Raw genomic sequence first — 17,758 nt, 5'->3', positions numbered from 1 at the left:
ATGGTCAAATTTGTGTTAGTTTTGCATTAAATACTAATCCCTATTAATCTCTAACTGCATCGAACAGATACCATAATACTTAGTTTGCTGCACCTTATCATAAATTTGAGCCAGATTGACCCAGTAGTTCCCCTTTCCAAAAAAATGGAATGGATAGATACAGTAAGAGAATTCATTTATACTCCTTATGCCTAACAGCTGGGTTCAAATTTTATAATTGATGAATTAGTTTAGGTGTGATTTCTGTACATATAAATATATAAACGTAGCTAATTTTATATATAAGAGTATGACATTCTGTAACTCCGATTTCCATAAATGCTTATACAGCGAAATAAACAAAGACATCTGCAAAGAATAAGTTCATGTATTTTTTATTTATTTTAAATATATTTTTTCTTTTTTAGTGTAAAGGTCAATTATTGTTTTTGTTTGTGGAACCCATTGTTTCAAACCTATAATTAAACTTGAAATTCTTTTTTTTTATGACTGTTCTTTGTTCTATATATGAACTGAATTTCTATTCATCAGACTCCAACTTTTCTTTTATTAATTAGTTGTTGCTCATCTAGGCATGAAGGCCACTCAAGGTTAAGAATTAATGAATTGATCATATGGATTGCGAGACAAACACCGTGAGGATTGGAGATAATGGTTAAAACTTGGTAGGATTTGATTATCTAAGAGGATGGCTCAATGGGAATTTATTGCATTTCAAAACCATTTTGTAGTCTGTTGGAAAGCAGCACCATGGTATTGCATTCTGCCGACTGGTCCTTCTTGGAAGGAAACTTTGCTCACGGATGTTCCATTTAGCTGTAGGTACACATAAGAAAAAAATTATTTACAGTCTATTTAGCTAAATGAGTTTCTGCTGTGAATGTTTTGCGGAGGAGGAGGACCATAGTTGCTCAGTTGAACACTTATCATAGATAGAAATGATGATAGTAGAGAAAGGCCAGCAATATTTCTTCTGTGAGAAAGTAACTGCAAAGGAGAGGACATCTGCCACTAGATTTTGAAGTCTGTTTTGTACTTTGCCAAGACAAGGAAAAATGCTCTGAACAATGCCTTCAGATATGGCAACACTACTCCATTTTAGGATATATCTATCTCTTAAAAAAAAAAAATTTCTTTTTTTAAATTACCTGACATATACCCTGTGAACAAAGTGCAAGAGATATGCAATTAGTTTTACTTCAAGGGACGGTTATAATCTCTGATACTTTCTGGAGCAATAGCATGATCCATCCATTTCTCCACTTTTTTTTTTTTTTTTTTTTTTTCATGATCATTATTAAAAAAATATTCTTGCTTTTTTTATGGATTAAGATTATTTACAGATTAATTTAAACATGCATTTTAACAAAGTAATTCTCTGAGTGAGGTTCAAACTTGAAAGCTTTATTCCTAAGTATAGTAACCGATCTACCAACGAGGGCAAATAGAATATATTGATGTTATTAAATAGATATACTAGACTTTTTTTTTTACCAGCGAATATTTCTATAATATAAATCTCAATCGTTGATTTGAATGAATGTATGTATGTATGTATGTCTACCAAAACCTTTTGACAGACAAAGCGGATCCTGACGAGATCGGTATCATTTTGAAGCTCTGTCTTGGATGACAAATATCGAAAAATTGGCCAGAAAAACATTAATTCCTTCACCCTCAACTGGCCAGTTTTCTTCTAGGAGGGGTCGGTTTTTGCATCCTCATTTTCGCAAGTCATCGTATCGGTTGGATTGACTATGCTTAATTTCAACGTTCGGAACTTCCGGTCAGGTGGAGGAGACATCTAAGGCGTCACATGTTTTTTTTTTTTTTTTTTTTTTTTTCTCCATGTTACAGGTCCAAGCCTTCCTGCCTACTACCACTTTTTTTTTTTTTTTTTTTTTTTTTTTAACACCTCTGCCTACTGTTGTTTTGATCCCCTCCCTACTACCCCCCCTCCAGTTTCTTACTACACCACCTATACACATCCAGGCAACGGGCATTCTCGCTACTCTTGTTTTTATTACTCCTTCCTCTGTGGTTCCTTACAACACCATCTAAACACCTGGGCAACGCCGGGCACCCCCGCTAGTAAAATATAAACATTTTAAGTGCTATTAGTGTTGGATGATTTGAGTAAAAATTTTAAGACTTCTGATTGAGAATATGAATTCCTCTACTTTTATTTATGACTAAAAAATAAAACTTAAAAATAAAAATAGCCCTGCTAGTTAAATATAAAACTAAATTTCTATTATTTTTTTTTTTCAGATTTTTCTCATGTATCGTTTTAAATGCAGGAGAAACTAAATCTTTCAATGTTACCTGATTTTCCCATGATTCTTTTTACTTTACTTGCAGGTGCCATCTTGGGTATACCTTATTAATGCTCTTGGTATATTCATTTACCAATCGCTAGATGCCATTGATGGTAAACAAGCTCGCCGAACATCAACCAGTACTCCCTTAGGGGAACTCTTGGACCATGGTTGTGATTCTCTCTCCACTGGTGAGTACTTACAATTATATTCTTAGACCTATGGAATTAATTTTTTTTTTTTTTTTAATCTTAAAGACAATAGTGTAAACATTCAAAATGTCTGTTCCTGAATATTCATTTTTTTTTTAATTTTTTATTATCTGCGACTTTTGCTTCTTCTGGATGAACTTTTCTAAGAAGATTTAACATATCAGTCATTGTAAAAGTTTTTGCTGATTTGACACCCCTTGATATGATGACTTGACATAATTTGCAGACTGTATTCTTATTCTTGGGATTGCCATCAAAATACTTTAAACAGAAACTGATTGCCATGATGGTTGTTAATATTTAATTTTTTACATATTTAAATTACTTATGTGTGATATCTATTTAGTAATTTATCTCAATAAAACTATGCATTATCTAAACCATAAAATATATGTAATGGTAACACAGGTCTAAAAATGAGGAACAAGAGTATGACTGAAGAATGCTTTATTTTCAGTCGACACATCGTCACAATTTGCCATACAATTCGTAAAACATGAAAACTGAAAGATAGAGTAATTAAGTGATTTAAAATATAAAATAATGTCAATTTGATGAAAAGAGAAATTTTCATAAGCTTATCTCTATTTACCTCAAATTCAGTTCAGTTGCAAAAAGCTACATGTTAGTAGCACGCCATGCCTGTTATTTGAATGAGTGCTGTATATGATGCATGTCCTTTCAGTAAATTTTCACTGGCAAGCAAAAGGAGTTAACTTGTGTTCGTTTACAATATAAATAAATTAATATTAGTATCATTCATAACAAAATTTGGTGATAACTCTCCATTAGAAAACCTGGTAATCGACCAGTTTGCTTATCAGTGCATTCCTAGCATGTATGTGTGTAACGATTATAAAGAAATATACTTTTAAGGTGTATATATTGTATAAGATTTTCAAATTATCACAATTAAGCTCAATAAAAATGAATTTTAACTTCCAGAGTATATAATATATCGTTAGTCAACATTCCCAAACCAGAGAATGTACTTAATTCTCGCTTCTAATATTTTATTCATATTTTTTACGAAGTATGTCTTATGTGTTTTGTTGAATAATTACACGAAACAACTCATCAAAGACAAAAATATATTTCTCAGAAAATAGTTGATTTTTTTTTTTTTTTTTTTTTTTTTTTTTTGATGGAAAAGAATTTAGTAAAAAAAAAAAAAAAAAAGTTGATGAAAAGTGGCGATATTTCAAGTTCACAGAAACATAAGAACCCCAGAACACTTAGTTATTGCCGTGTTTATAGGCACCTACACCAAAGAAAAGCCATTGAATTCGACCCATGTGTGTGGAATCCTTCTAATGCCGCCATCTTTCACATATGAGGAAAAAAAAAAAGGAAAATCGTATGTTTGAGCCAACTGGCTAGCAGGCTATGAACCTTGTTTATAAGATATTTTGATTCTGTTGAATTAAGAGTTTTAATTGCAGGTCATTTATTACAGAAACCAAGTGTCATTTTGAATCTTTCCAAATATTGTTACTTTTTTCAAATTCTAGTTGCGATTTTGTTTGGCAGGAACCACTTATTGACAGTATGGTCAATGTTGAAAATAAGCATTGAATTTGGACAATTACGTGCACATATGAGTTCATAATGTCATCTCTTATTTAAAAATCTGTAATTTTGATTTTGAATCAACTGCCCCCCAAATAATAAAGGGTGCTTAGGAACTTTTGAGGCAAACATGAATAAATTGATTATAATTCTATTGCAAGAAACTGCCCTCAAGCATTAACAAAATCAAGAACCATCAACTATACAATTGTTTGATACTAGACACCACTTCCACAGGAGTATCAATAGGGCAGGACGGAAGCCATTGCAAATATGTATTATGCTTGCTATAGGTGAGATATGAGAGACATTCAATAAGTAATGCCTCTTTGCCCATTTCCAGTTGTCTGATCTAGCTGAAATCTTGCATGTATAATAATTTATATCTCTATGGGTTATGTAGCAATTAACAGCTTTGAACTAATAGTTTCTGATTTACAGGTGTTGAACCGAGTCAGATTTGAAATGGAGCCTCTTAAGTGTCATGCAGTGATCTGGTTTTTGTATTTAAAGGAAACTTTTAATAAAATGAAAGATGAGCATGATAATGATGCCCCAAAACCACTGGAATTGTGAATTCAAACATAGCTGGAAATCTGTGGAAATGTCTCCTAGACATGGTCATCTCCATTCTGCCATTGTTGACACCTCTGTCAGTCAAGTTAAGGCTACCATTTTGGAAGCTGGATGTGTGACTGTTTACCAAATAGTCCTAGAGGTCAAGATTTGTACAGGATCTTTGAAAACTATCCTTCCTGACGATATGCATAAGGTATCTGCCAGATGGATTCCCAGGTTGCTGACACCATTCTAGAAGTGAGATCCCCCATCTAGCATCAATTAAAATGAATGGCTTTTGTCTTTGGGAGGCTCCCATGTTTTGATAAGCTTCTGGGTCTGACCTTTACTCCTGATTTAAAATTAACACATACATCAAATCTGTTGCCAAGGTTGCTGGAAAAATGGTGGGATCATTCTACCGCTCTGGTAGATATGTCACTGCTGATGCAATTCTCTACCTGTATGAGAGCCAAGTATGTCTAAGGATGGAGTACTGTTGCCACATCTGGGCAGGAGCTGCCAGAAGCAGCTTATCCTGCCTTGAAAGAGTTCGAAATAGATTTTGTAGCCTAGTGGTTATGCCCTCTTCCCTGCAACCTCTTTCCTACAGAAGAGACGTTGCGAGCCTGTCTCTGCTTTATCGTTATTTTCATGGCAAGTGCTCGTCTGAACTTCAATCTATAGTTCCCCCTTGCCTAACTTTCATAAACACTTGTCTATCTGAAACCACTATCAATAATTTCCTTCACTTTTTATCCATGTCTAAACTGAAACGTAGATTCCATGGACAAAGCTTCTTTCTTAGAACTGCACGCCTGTGGAACTCTTCTGTTTCTCTGCTTTCCAGCTGACTACAATATGGTAGTCTTCAAGTCCAATGTGAGCAAGTTCTTATTTTTATCCATTCTTTTTTTTAACATGTTCACCCCTAACAAGGTATATCGCCACTATTTGGGACCATGCCTAGGAAAGATTAACAAGATGCTGGTTTACATTATATTTAAAATTATGCACATCAGTACAGCCAGGGAAGCAGGTAGCAGAAAGGAAATTCCAAAGTCTAGCTGTTTGAGGGAAGAAACTATTAGAATAGAAAGCTTCCTGGCATTTAGGGACCTTAACAGTGAAGGATTGAGATTTTGTTGGTAAGTAGGTTTGTCAGGATATATATACGTCGAGGGGGCACAAGTGCAACGTGTTCATCAGAGCACATTCTATTCTTGATGAATGTAGTCATATCAATTTCCAAATCAAGAAAAAAAAAACTTTGGATCCAGAAAATGGACTCCTCTCTTTTAACAAGTTGTTTATGCAAAACAATAGAATAGTGAATATTAGAGATATGTTTGTAATTCAATAACTTATTTCCCAGCTGCAAGATTCTGTAATAAAATAGTTGCAATATACCACTTTGTATTCTTCCAAACTAAATATTAAGGAAACATTCATTAGGAATGAATGTTTTACGGCAGTATATTTTGATCTGAGCAAAAAAAAAAACAAAAGTTTATTATGCAGCATGTAAGTATGGAGTGCTGAAGGACTTAAATGACCTGCGTCTAAAGGGTAGATTGCCATATTTTATCAAAGGTTTCTTATCTAATCGAGAATTTTAAATATGAGAACTCAAGGAAATGTGTCGCACTGAGTAGTATATTATTTGTGATTCTGTTTAATATAAAAATAAATAGCGTAACCAAGGAATTAGTGAACCCCTCCCCCTCAATGTCACACATTGAATATTATTAATAAAATTCACAACCCTTTCTGCCATTCAACCATCTAAGTGTATTGAGATACTATAGTTAGGAGTAAATAGAGAAGTTTTGCCATTACTAATTAACAGAGAATTACCACTGTTGACTAATGGAAGAGTCTGTATATAGTGATGTATGGAAGTAATATTTGGCCAGTGAGATTTGAAGATGTGTTGTATGGGGGTAGGTTTATACAAAGGAGTCACCACTTATCAAGGTCCATAGGCTACTCAAGGATAAGGATTAATGAGTATATATTAGTCAATGGGACAATATCATAACCGTTAGTAGTGGAAATTTGATAAATTGGATTACTTAAGGGGACGGCTCATCAAGAAATTGTTTACATTGGACTTGAAGATGACCATATTGTAGTCAACTGGAAAGCAGGGAAATGGAAGAGTTCCACAGGCATGTAGTTCAAAGAAAGAGGCTTTGCTAATGGAATCCACGTTTTAGGTTTAGGCACAGATAAAGAGTGGGGAAAATTATGGATAGTAGTTTCAGCTAGACAAGTGTTTTTCATGAAAATTTGGCAAGTGGGGATTGGAGCTCAGACAAGCACTTGCCATGAAAATAACAAAGTAGAGACAGGCTTGCAACATCTCTTTCGTGGAAAAGATCTCCCACTAGTCTACGAAGTCTATTTTGAACTCTGTCAAGGCAGGATAAGATGCTTCTTGCAGCTCCTGCCCAGATGTGGCAACAGTACTCCATTGTTGAATGTACTTGTCTCTTGTACAGATAGAAAATTGCATCATCAGTGAAATATCTACTGGAGCGGTACTTGGCAACAAATTTGATGTACATGTTCCATTTTAGATCGGGAGTAAAGGTCAGACACAGAAGCTTCTCAAAACAGTCTCCCAAGACGAGTCATCCATTTCAGTTGATGCCAGACGGGGATCGGAGCATTAGTGATGTAAAGATAAAAGCTTGGTTTTAGATGCATTAAAATTAACTAGCCACCTCTTTCCCAATCGTACCACGTTCTGAAGATCAGAGGAGAAAAAGAACTTGGTCATTTATGGCTTTTGAAGTGTTGCCATATAGATGGTAGTGTCGTCAGCATAAATGTCTACGAATGATCTTAAGATGTGATTTTGGGAGATCAGGAAGAGAGTTGGGTCTAGGATGGACCCCCTGAGGGACTCCAGCATTAATACTGTAAGCTTGACTTCTGCCCATTAACCACTGTTATGAACCTTACTCTTATCAACCTATCAGAGAGAAATGATTTTATAATTAAGACATTTCCAGCTATACCATAGCTGGAGATCTTGTAAAGTAGACCTTTATGCTATACCTATCAAAGGCCTTTGATATGTCAAGAGCAATTGTACTAGAAAGGAAGCCTCAGTCAAGAGATTCACTAATCTTATGAGATATAACCGTAAGCACACTTTTTTTTTTTTTTTTTTTTTTACATGGGATCACCACTTATCAAGGCCTGTAAGCCACTTGGGGATGAGGGTTATTTTGTGTACAATAATCAATGGGATAATATCGTAGTAATAGTTGGTATTGGATATTTGATAAAGTGTCTTAAGGGGGCAATTAATCAGGAATTTGTTTATGTTGGACTTGAAGACGTTCAAGTTGTAGTCAGGTGGAAAACAGGCAAACGGAAGAGAATTCCACAGGCGTGCACTTCTCAGAAAAAAAGCTATGTTCATGGAATCTACGTTTTGATTTAGGCACAGATAAAGAGTGGAGGAAATTACTGACTGTGGTTTTAGCTAGACTGGTGTTTATCATGAAGGATTGGCGAAGGGGGGGAGCAGAGATTGGAGCTCGGACGAGCACTTGCCATGGAAATAATGATAAAACAGGCTCACAACATCTCTTCTGTGGGAGAGAGGTTGCAGGGAAGAGAAGAGAGCATCCCCCACTAAGCCACAAAGTCTATTTTGTACTTTGTCAAGACAGGATAGGCTGTTTTTTGAAGCTCTAGTCCAGATGTGGCAGCAGTACTCCATCTTTGGACGTACTTGGCTTTTAGAGATAGAGAATTGCATCAGTAGTGAGATATCTTCTGGAGTGGTAGAAGGATCCCACCATTTTCCCAGCGGCCCGGGCAACAGACTTTATATGCATGTTCCATTTCAGATCAGGAGTAAAGGTCAAACCCAGGAGATTGTCAAAACATGAAGGCTCCCCAAGACGAGAGCCATCCATTTCAATTGATGTTAGATGAGGAACAGAGCGTTGATGATGTAAAGTTAGGAGCTTGGTTTTAGATGCATTAAAAGTAACCAGCCATCTCTTCCCCCACTGAACGACGCGCTCAAGATCAGAGGAGAGGGAATCAGAGAGAGCTTTGTCATTTACGGTCTTTGATGTGTTGCGGTAGATGGTCGTGTCATCAGCATAGATGTCAACGAATGAATTATGTGTTTTGGGAGATCATTGATGTAGATCAGGAAGAGAGTTGAGCCCAGGATGAACCCCTGGGGTACTCCAGCATTAATACTGTGGGCCTCTGATTTCTGCCCATCAACCACTACTCTTATGAACCTATCGGAGAGAAATGATTTAATTGAGAAAACATTTCCAGTTATACCGTAGCTGGAAATCTTGTGAAGTAGGCCCTTATGCAAAACCTTATCGAAGGCTTTTGATATGTCAAGAACAATTGCTCTAGAAAGGAAGCCTGTGTCGAGAGATTCACTAATCCTATGAGATATAACTGTTAGCACATCAGCTGTAGATCTAGCAGAACGGAAACCATATTGCATGTCACTAAGGAGTTTATTTCTGCTGAGGTGGTTGACTACTTCTTTATTTAATATGGATTCCAGTAACTTACTCATGACACACAAGAGACTTATTGGTCTGTACTGAGAGGGAGATGATTTATCACCTGAGTTCTTAAATACAGGGCATACTGACAAGGTTTTCCAGGGTGTTGGAAAGCACTTCTCCTTAAGGCAACGCTTAAACAGTTTTGTAAGTATGGGAGCAAGTTCTGGTCGAAGCTTTTTCAACACTATAATTGGAATGCCATCTGGGCCAGTTGCTTTACTGGAATCAAGGTTCGATTAGTTTGATGACCTCATTCACGGATATTTGTATGTTGGATAAGGTGTCTGTTGTAGGAGGAAATATGGGGAGTTGATGCCCTTCGTTGCAGAGGGTAGAGTTAGCTGCAAAGTTCTTGGTGAATAGTTTGGCCTTGTCTTATGCTGATGAGATGACCTCAGGTCCATTGATGATGGTTGGGATGGAACGCACGCTTCTGTTCAGGATCCTGTTTGCTATTTGCCAAAACTGGTGGGAACCAACCCGCTGCTCAGCTACTTGGATTTGATGGACTGAGCATATAGCTCTCTTGCATTTTTTATGACTCTTTTACAGTGATTGCTGGCAGTCCTGAAGGCAGCTTTAGTCTCAGTACATCTATTACGTTGGTAGCTATGGAAAAAGTGATTTCTGTGCACAATGGCAGCGACACATTCTGGGGAGAACCATGGCTGACTGTTAGGTTTTTGCTGGAATTTTTTGGATGGTATGAATCGGTCTATGCCTACAATTAACCATTCGGTCAGGTCTGATACTATAGAGGATACATCCTTTTTAAACATGGAATGCAGAGGTAGATCAGATATGAATGTACGGAAGCTATCCCAGTCAGCCATAGAGTATCGATATACAGTACGGTGGAGAGGTACATCTGAAGACTTATTGAATTTCATTTTTATTTTAACTGATACAACTGTGTGATCGTAGGATCCCAGGGGAGATAGAACGGATCATGAACATAGCACAGGGGAAGTTGTGAGAAAAAGGTCTAGAAGGCTTGCATACTGACCAGTAGTATCGGGCACATGGGTGGGTTCATGAACAATCATAGGCAATGGCAAAATCATGACAGAACCTCCCTTCATCATCAGTCTTTTTTGAGTGGGTCAGCCATTCCACATTATGAACAGTGAAGTCACCGCAAATGTGAATGGTAGCTGAAGGATGAGCAGACAGGATGAGGTCAATTTTCTCAGATATACTCTTAAGGACAGTAACCCCGCTGTTGTGGGGGCGATAGAGAGCAAATATGACTGCAGTGGTGTAAGCAAGTGCAACCCGGAAGCACATATAAGGTAAATTAGGGTCTTTTCTGGAGATATCTCTACCACACGGGAAGCCATCTTTAATGTAGGCGCATATTCCATGCCCATGTCGATCTTGGGGGTCAGATTTAGAAGTTAGAGTATCCTTTTCTTATGAACTCATCTAGGGAAGTGCTCAGCCCTATGCCAGTTTCGCTTAGAAAGAGTAATTCCGGTTTCGTCTCCTGTAATTGTGTTTCAACCTCTGGAAGGTTGGAACGTAGACCCCTGATGTTGAAGGAGACATGGTAGTAGGGGTCTACGTTGGAGGATGGGATTCTAGGTTTATTCGTGTTTTTTTGAGATATTTTATGTTGAGTTTTTGGGGTTTGTGGAACAGGTTGACAGACTTGGTTAGAATAGGACAGAGAGGGAAAGTAAGAGAGAATTTTTTTTTTTTTTTTTTGTAGCACATAAGGTAGACATAACAATTACCCACTAGTATGGCATCGAGAGGCCCGACCAGAAACTTCTGCATGGTCCAGAATCCATTCACCAAATGGCAATACAGCAGCCCAAGTACTTTACACTTGATAGGACAGCCTCCTTAGTGGTTAACCAAGGTTTGGGTCCTTGACTATCGGGCGGGTAACGTCAGCCCAGATGAAACGTTTACCTCCAGCACCCTTACTAGTGACGTGGCCACAAGGATAGATATAGAAACAGAAAAATTTCCAACATCTCAGGCTACTGTTCACGAAGTATTACCGACCTGCAAAGCAGCTTTTTCTTCACGCTTTGTCAGAAAAATCACTCATTGGAAATGAAGACTGAGGGACAAAAAAGGAGAAGCGAGAGTTACTAGAGCTGCCGATAACACAACCACAGTGTATTATCTACTCTCCATTTAAAACATAAAATAGAGAAAAATAAAAATCAAATAAAAATGTAAGGACTTATTAATATCTACTTAATACAAGTCCGTTCTCAGTTTAGGAGAATATTTGAAAATACTCTTCCCTCACATAGTTATACGTAACTATATTATTTTTTTCTGCTGTAGATTTAGAACGGAAACCATATTGCATGTCACTAAGGTTGTTTTTGCTGAGGTGGTTAACTACTATATTTAACAGATTCCAGCAACTTGTTCATGACGCACAGGAGTCTTATTGGTCTGTATTGAGAGGGTGATGACCGATCACCTGAATTACAGGGCATGCTGATGACGTTTTCCAGGGTGTTGGAAACAATTCTCCTTAAGACAATGTTTAAACAGCTTTGTAAATATGGGAGCTATTTCTGGTGGAAACTTCTTCAGCACTATAATTGGAATACCGTCAGGGCCAGTTGCTTTACTAAAATCAAGGTTCTTGATTAGCTTGGCAACATCATGCACAGATATTTGTATGTTGCATGGCGTGTTTTCTGATACAAGAGGAAATTCCAGGGGTTGGCGGCCTTTATTGCATGGTGTAGAATTAACTGCAAAGTTTTTGTCAGTTTGGCTTTGTCCAATACTGATGAGATTACCTCAGATCCATTGACTACGGCTGGGATAGAACCCATGCTTCTGTTCAGGACCCTGTCTGTTATTTGCCAGAACTCGTGGAACCAAGCCGTTGCTCAGCTATTTTGGACTTAACAGATTGAGCACACAACTCTCTTGCATTCTTTATTCCTCTTTTACAGTGGTTGCTGGAAGTCCTGAAGACTGCTTTAGTCTCAGTACATCTATTACGTTGAAAGCAATGAAAGAGAACCATGGTCAAGGTTTTGCTGGATTCTTTTTGGAAGGGTATGAAGTGGTCTATACCTGCAATTAGCCATTCTGTCAGTCTGATACTATAGAAAACTTGTTCTTTTTAAACATGGAACACAGGGATAGCTCTGATATAAATGTACGGAAGCTATCCCAGTCAGCTATAGAGTATTGATATACTGTACGATGGAGAGGTACGTCTGAGGACTTGTGCTTCATTTTTTTTTTTTTTTTTTTTTTTTTTTTTTAAATTGATACAACCGAGTGGTCGACAAAACGGAGGCTGAACATAGTTTTGAGGAAAAGATCTAGAAGACTTGCATACTGATCATCAGTGTCGGGCACATCGATGGGCTTGTTATGTGAGTTTTAAAAACGGACTTAGATCTGATTACCTCAGAGGATTAAATCTGGGTAGTATAAGGTGATGCATGCAAAAAAAAAGTAAACTTTGTTGGTTGGGTCACATTGACAGAATGGATTACTTGGGCTAGTAGGTGTAGAACAGTTGAGATAGCAGTCAGTTGGCAGAAAAGCCCAAGAAAACTATGGATGGAAATGAAAATGGATTTGAGAAAAAAGGATAAAGACCTGTCTGACTTGGCCACCAAGTTTCAATTATGAATGTCTGACAGTTTTTGTTTTATCACCATTTAATGATATGCAGGGATACTTGAGTGATTCTTATCAGTAGGCGTGATCCTGAATGGATTTCACATTCACCGGACCACAATCACCCATATTTTTATCTGTTGAGTTTTATCAAAGATAATGTCTTTAATCTTCAGATTATCTCTAAACTGAAGGAAGTCATTACAACTCAAAATCAGAGCAGTACCAAGAGAGGAATGAATCCGAGTTATTGTCAATTTTGCATGTCTTATTCAAGTGTGCTTATCGTTGAATAAAGTGAAAACAAAACTATTGGAAATTCATTTCTAAAACTTGGTGAATATCTCAAGTCTTTTAACAGCATTAAATGTATACATGGGTCATCTGTTATTTTTATGAATGTGAAATTATATTTCCAAAAGGTTTTGTATTACATACAACCAGTAACCATTATCCCATTTTTATCTTTTTGCAGTGTTTGTGACGCTGGGTATATGCATTGCGTTGGAGTTAGGTAACCATTTGGAATGGTTCTTTTTCAACTGCTTTGCTATTATGTTCCTCTTCTATTCGGCACATTGGCAATCTTACGTTTCGGGAACGCTCAGGTTTGGCCTGTAAGTATTTCACTATCCCATTTTGTCATGTTAAATGCTTCATGTAATGGACAATTATTTTTTTTTAACTTTACCTTTTTACTGTACTTTTTAATTTTTTTTTTTATTTACTAAATCTTTACCTTTTTTTTTATCTTATAACTGATATGTTGTAAACCAAACCAAATAAACATTCCATTTGCCATAGCCAGTCAGAAGTGTTAATATTTATATTCATTCTTCATTATCATCTCTGCAGGGTGGAACGCTAAATTTGTCACCCTACAAAAAACAATTCAGTTTTATTTTAAAACTTTTCTTGAAAAAAAATAATTTCAGGTAACTTGATTATGTAGTAGAGCTGACATCTGTTCAATGTAGCCACCTTCAGCCTCAAGCATCGGTAGGAGCTTGGCGAATACTCAGCAGTCAGGCTGGCTTTGGTGTTGGAGGTCATGTTGGTGATGTTTTTGATGTATGACCAGATGAAGTAGTACGTGTTCAGGTTGGAGGAGGAGGGAGGGCAGTGAGAGAGGGGTACAAAGTCGTAGCACTCCTTCTGAAGCTAATCCTGGATTTCTTTGTACTTGTGGGCCAGCGATGAGTCCTGCTGGCTTACACAGGGTGTGCCAGCGGCCACCTGATTGCACCAGGGATCACCACACTCTTCAGCACATCCAGGTACACTTTGGTGTTGACTTTCAAGCCAATTTCAAAGATGTGAGGTGACATGATGTGACCCTCACTTGAAACCACATCAAAGACCATAACTGTGGCTGGAAACTTTGTTTTCATCACCTTGGACATGTCCTTGTTGTTCAAAGCAATCCAGCAATGCATTTTGAGGTTGCTGGCAATGGTACTGTTGTCATAACTTTGATCAGTAGAGCATGAGTTCTACAGTGGCGCATCTCCAATCTCTCATTGAACATTGTCTCACTTTCAGACATGATGGAAGGCTCCTATTGGTCTTGGGATTTGTACACAACTGGCCAACTAGTAGATGGTCTGCAACAACAAAAACAAAAAAAAAACAAAGAAAAAAAAACGGTTTTAAAAAATGGAAATGGAATCATGTCTTTTCTATGGCAAAAATTTTATCATTCCACCCTTTAGTAATGATTGAAACTTCAACCTCCAGAACTGGTGCTATTGCTGTTTGAAGATGTTTCCTTATTGAAATACAGCAAATGTTAATGCTTTTGTTTTTTATTTTGTTTTTTATTTGCAAAACGAAAGCAATTTTCATGGCAGGTGCTAGTCTAGGCTTCAATCCATAGTCCTCCCTGGCCTGACTTCCACAGCAGATGTGCGTCTGACTGAGGCTGCTGTCGATAATTTTCCCCCACTCTTTGTTTGTGACTAAACCTAGACGTAGATTCCATGAGCAGAGCTTCTTTCTTAGAATTTCACGCCTGTGGAACTTTGTTCCATTTTCCTGCTTTCCAACTGACTGCATACGTCTTCACCTTATTGAAAGAGAGGAATATCTTGTGGGGGGGGGGCAGACTTTGATGGTTCCAGAAAACTGGGGTAGCCATTTTTAATTTTGCCTTTTGTCAGATTGTATTTAAACAAAAACGTTAAATGTGAACAAGTCTTTCAAAAACTTTAAACAAAAAACAGAAAGATATGTAGTAAATTTTCTTGTGCTTGTTAACAATTATTCAAATTTTTTTTTTGCTATATTTTCCTGTTGATTATGAAGTACAATTGCCAAATTCTTATCAAAAATTTCTAAATGAAAATTTTAATCATTATTTTTTTTCAACTCTTTTATTTGTGGCAAATTCACTTAGTATATCAAGTACGTTTTTCTTTTAGGATTGACGTCACTGAAGGTCAATTGATAGTGATCGGAATCTATATCTTCAATGCGATTATGGGAACTGGACTTTGGGAAATGCAGGTGAGTTTAGATGTGTGGGTGGAATTTTACTGTTTTGTAATGCTGGCTTCCATCTTGATTTATTTATGCATTTATTAACTTGTCCATTTTTACATAAGGCGGCAGCATTTTATTTTTAGATTTTATAAAATATAAAATAAACTTAAAAAAAAATCTCTATAGGATAAAATAGGTGCATTCTGGAAAAAAAACGTAGGTTTGCAACCACAGACACTACATATTGATTCATTAGAATCAAATTACTAGCTATCATCTTATGTAAGTTTTGTACATATTTGCAGTTGCATTTATTCGTTGTAATAAAATTTTACATTAATTACTATGAGTGTTACAATCCAAAGTATGTCTTTGTTAGCAGAGGTAACAAAAGTTTTGCTCCCTAATTATTTTCTACTCAAATTGTGCGTAAATAAACATGCCAAATCACATTCAAGCTCTTAACATTTTACACATTATGCAAAATACAGACCCTGTGCTGAAGATACTAACATTACTATTTATTGACCTAATCTTAACATGGGAGTCACAACAGTGAACTCTACATTGATCATTGCCTCCATTCACCAACACTTGACGACTGTGACAAAATGTTAAGGCAGCCAGTGCCCACAAGTAACCACCTCAATACAGCAATAACTAACGGTAACCACCTAAAAAGATCACTATCCTCAGTTACCGCAGATAAGTCATAACTGCCACTGGATGACAGTGACAGATACTGACAGCCATGCACTGACTGTGACAGTTATAAAGGCAAGTAATTGCCCTAAAACAACACTAATCTCCAAATAAGCCCTCAGATAATTTTTGAGTTTTTACTATCGCATGCTAAAGTGTAGAGTGGATTTTGATGAAGATATGAACATTGAAATCCTGGTGAGTTTAAAATTGCTGTGTCTAAACGAAAATTTTGTTTATTGTGGTATAAAGAAATTAAAAAAAACAAAAAAAATGCTAAATTTTAAAAAAAATGCTAAGTTTTAATAAATTTCAAGAAGTATAGAAAATAGGTCTTTGCGTTACTTTTGGCAACATCGTAACTCTCGCCCCCCCCCCTCCAAAGCTGTAGCAAAATTTTTTAACTCAAAAAAGGTAAAAAAATGTTTTGTATCTTAATATAAAAATTGTGAGCTGCTCGATGCAACTAGCATCTCCTGTTTTATTTGCCACTCAATGAAATGGCAAGAGCAAGGGAGGTAATCCAGTTGTGTACTTTTTATTTTAATCAACTTCATTTTTCGATTATAACTTCTCAAGTCATCACATCAATCCGAAGATTCTGTTGTTGGCATTGATTTCCCTAATATTTTTGTAGTTAGAATTTTTTCTAGAAAGATATCAGGTACTAATGGGACGGACCACAAGAAGGTTACTAACATCCTAAGTGAAAGTGATTTTTGTGGAATGAACTGGATTCGAACTTGAAATGCTCAGGTTGTCAGTCCGTGTCATTAACCATTTGACCACCATCACTTTCCAACTTCTCGAGTAAAAATGGAAGATCCTAATTAGAGAATTATCTTTATGGCTTTGTAGTCTCATGAAAATTGCTTTCCAAGTCCACCTAAAGATTGTGAACCTAGAACTCAGAACTTTGGGTCTAAATTATGTAACGCAGCAATTAACCTCCTACACCACATGGGTAATGGAACAGTCTCTAGGATGCTTGTTCAGAATTTCCTCTATAATAAACAAAAAAATCTATGATGGATATACTCATGATGGAAAGAAAATATTGTATTCCCCAAAAATTACATAAATTAAGTAGTTTTTTTTTTTTTTTTTAATAAATAAAATAATTTTTAAGTGATTAATGGTAATTTGTAGGCATTGCAACAAAAATCTTGCAAATTGTAATTATGTTATCTCATTTGTTTCTTGAAACTCTTTTTCTTATCTATAAAAGTGAGACTGTGAGGGCACTTCTTAACCTATATACTCAACAGATTTTTGATCTACAAACTTGAAATATTCAGACATATGGAAAACTTTTTAATCAGTTTTCATCTGGAAAAACGGGCTGCTAAGGGGGTCAGAATTAATAAATTGGTACGTGGAGGGGTTATCGGATTTTTGTCTGTTTGCTAACTGTTCCACAAGTATGCATGTATGAATGATCCATATGACAGATTCATCATGCTAAAAATAAGTAGGTTTTAAAACGCTTTTTAAAAATCGTGTCAAGCTGGCCTAGTACTTGACTCACTTTCTTTAGGTTTTGGTTTCAATCTCAGCCCAAGTATTATTTTTTTTTTTTTTTTTTTACTTACAATAAGGGAACTGTTTAGAAAAAAAATCATAATACTCATGTGCACATGTCTCGGTTTCTGTAATATTTATACATATTTTACGATCGGGCAACCTCAGGCAACCTGCTAGTATAAAACTAAAGTTACTTAATCAATTTGTGTTTTTG

General features: G+C 36.4%; 1 protein-coding gene across 1 annotated transcript in view; it reads left to right on the top strand.

Moving 5' to 3' along the window:
* LOC145292928 (choline/ethanolaminephosphotransferase 1-like) overlaps positions 1 to 17,758 on the top strand; it is an 87,328-nt gene that overhangs the window by 54,828 nt on the left and 14,742 nt on the right. The window contains exons 2-4 of the mRNA XM_080139096.1: positions 2,362 to 2,509; positions 13,313 to 13,454; positions 15,258 to 15,342. Of these exons, the coding sequence (XP_079995222.1) occupies positions 2,362 to 2,509; positions 13,313 to 13,454; positions 15,258 to 15,342 (375 nt within the window). The remainder of the gene's footprint in view (positions 1 to 2,361; positions 2,510 to 13,312; positions 13,455 to 15,257; positions 15,343 to 17,758) is intronic.

This window comes from Euprymna scolopes, chromosome 14 (genome assembly GCF_053919585.1).
Source record: "Euprymna scolopes isolate OS-2025 chromosome 14, ASM5391958v1, whole genome shotgun sequence".
NCBI classification, from domain to species: Eukaryota; Metazoa; Mollusca; class Cephalopoda; order Sepiida; family Sepiolidae; genus Euprymna; species Euprymna scolopes.
Note: the sequence above shows the minus strand (reverse complement) of the source record. Positions and strands in the feature narration are given on the sequence as shown.